At 58.8% G+C, this 1665-nt stretch overlaps 1 protein-coding gene across 1 annotated transcript; it reads left to right on the forward strand.

The window, feature by feature from the left end:
* Positions 1-94: 94 nt before the first annotated feature.
* YKT6 (YKT6 vesicular SNARE protein) lies at positions 95-1300 on the forward strand (the record flags this gene model as incomplete). The annotated part of the gene is made up of 3 exons (XM_010173835.1): positions 95-199; positions 365-430; positions 1199-1300. Coding segments are annotated over 3 exons (273 nt in total), but the record flags the coding sequence as incomplete, so codon positions are not given.
* Positions 1301-1665: the final 365 nt, after the last annotated feature.

The raw sequence follows: 1665 nt of genomic DNA on the forward strand, positions 1-1665 counted from the left end.
CCCCATTGACCACCACTCTCTGGCTTCTCCCACCAGCCAGTTCCCAGTCCACCTCACTACCTGGTCATCTAATCCACACTTCCCCGTGTCACAGGTGCTGGATGAATTCTCCAGGCAGGTCAGTAAGATCGACTGGCCCTCGGGATCCCCGGCCACAATCAGCTACGCAGCCTTGGATGGGTACCTCAGTAAATACCAGGTACAGCCCCCCTAGGTGGGAAACCCTCCCCGTGCTCCCTGCATGGTCTGCAGGTGACACCCTGGTGTGTGTTAGGACATGGGTGGAGTGGGGCTGTGTCCCAGGGGACGCTGATGTCCCTGCAGTGGTGGTGGTGGTGGTGACAGGGTGTTGTTTCTCTCCGAGAACCCCCGCGATGCCGACCCGATGACCAGAGTGCAGGCAGAGCTGGATGAGACCAAAATCATCCTGGTGAGGAGGATGTTGGGTTTGTGGCCTGGGATGCTCCAACTGGGACATCTACTTGGGGCTGTGGGTGGGGTGACCTTCCAGGTGATGGGTCCATCATCTTCTTCATTCCCTGGAGATGTTCCTGGTGCTGTGGGAGCTTCTTCTCCCTGTTGCTTCCCTCTAGTGTGAGCCTGGAGACCCTGATCCCCTTCCCTCCTCCAAACCACGGTCCCTTCCCTGTGCAGTGTCACATCCTTGCTTGTCTCCTGCTTTAAATGACCTTCAGAGCCACCTTCACTGGGTCTCTTCTCCCTGTTGCTGTGACCTTCCCACCTTCACTGGGTCTCTTCTCCCTGTTGCTGTGACCTTCCCACCTTCACTGGGGCTCTTCTCCCTGTCACTGTGACCTTCCCACCTTCATTGGGGCTCTTCTCCCTGTCACTGTGACCTTCCCACCTTCACTGGGGCTCTTCTCCCTGTCACTGTGACCTTCCCACCTTCACTGGGACTCTTCTCCCTGTTGCTGTGACCTTCCCACCTTCACTGGGGCTCTTCTCCCGGTCACTGTGACCTTCCCACCTTCACTGGGACTCTTCTCCCTGTCACTGTGACCTTCCCACCTTCACTGGGGCTGGGATTGCTCCATCCCTCGCTCTGGAGCTGGGGTGGTCATGGGAAGGCAGAGGTTTGTCCCTAGATAGGGACATGGTGGCACCTCCATCTTATGCTGGGGGTTGAGGAGGGAGCAGGGGGTGGTCCCTGGGTGCCAGCACCAGTTTCTTTTGGCAGCACAACACCATGGAGTCACTGCTGGAGCGAGGGGAGAAGCTGGATGACTTGGTCTCCAAATCAGAGGTGCTGGGGGCACAATCCAAAGCCTTCTACAAAACTGTGAGTGTGGCTTTTCATCCTGAGGAGGGTCACCCACAGAGCCAGGGATGGGCTGGGGCAGGGTGAACCCCTGGGGGGAGAAGATGTGGGTGCCAGGCAAGGATCACCCTCCACCAGCATGGCTGGAGGGAGCCCAGGACTCTGGCTGTGGAGCTCAGCCCTTCACTGGGGCTGTTTCTTGCCCTGAGGCTGCTTGGGGGTGACACTGGTCCCAGCCATGGTGGTTCCTGGTGTGGGTGATGGCTGAGGAGGTTGGATCTGTGCCATCAGCCTTCGACGTGGTGGCACAGGGTGTTTCCCTTCATGGTGAGCCCTGAGGGCGGGAGGAGAGCTCTTGGTCCTCGGTGAGCTGCAGTGAGTGGCAC

The sequence above is a fragment of the Antrostomus carolinensis genome, unplaced genomic scaffold (assembly GCF_000700745.2).
Source record: "Antrostomus carolinensis isolate BGI_N321 unplaced genomic scaffold, ASM70074v2 scaffold54698, whole genome shotgun sequence".
NCBI classification, from domain to species: domain Eukaryota; kingdom Metazoa; phylum Chordata; class Aves; order Caprimulgiformes; family Caprimulgidae; genus Antrostomus; species Antrostomus carolinensis.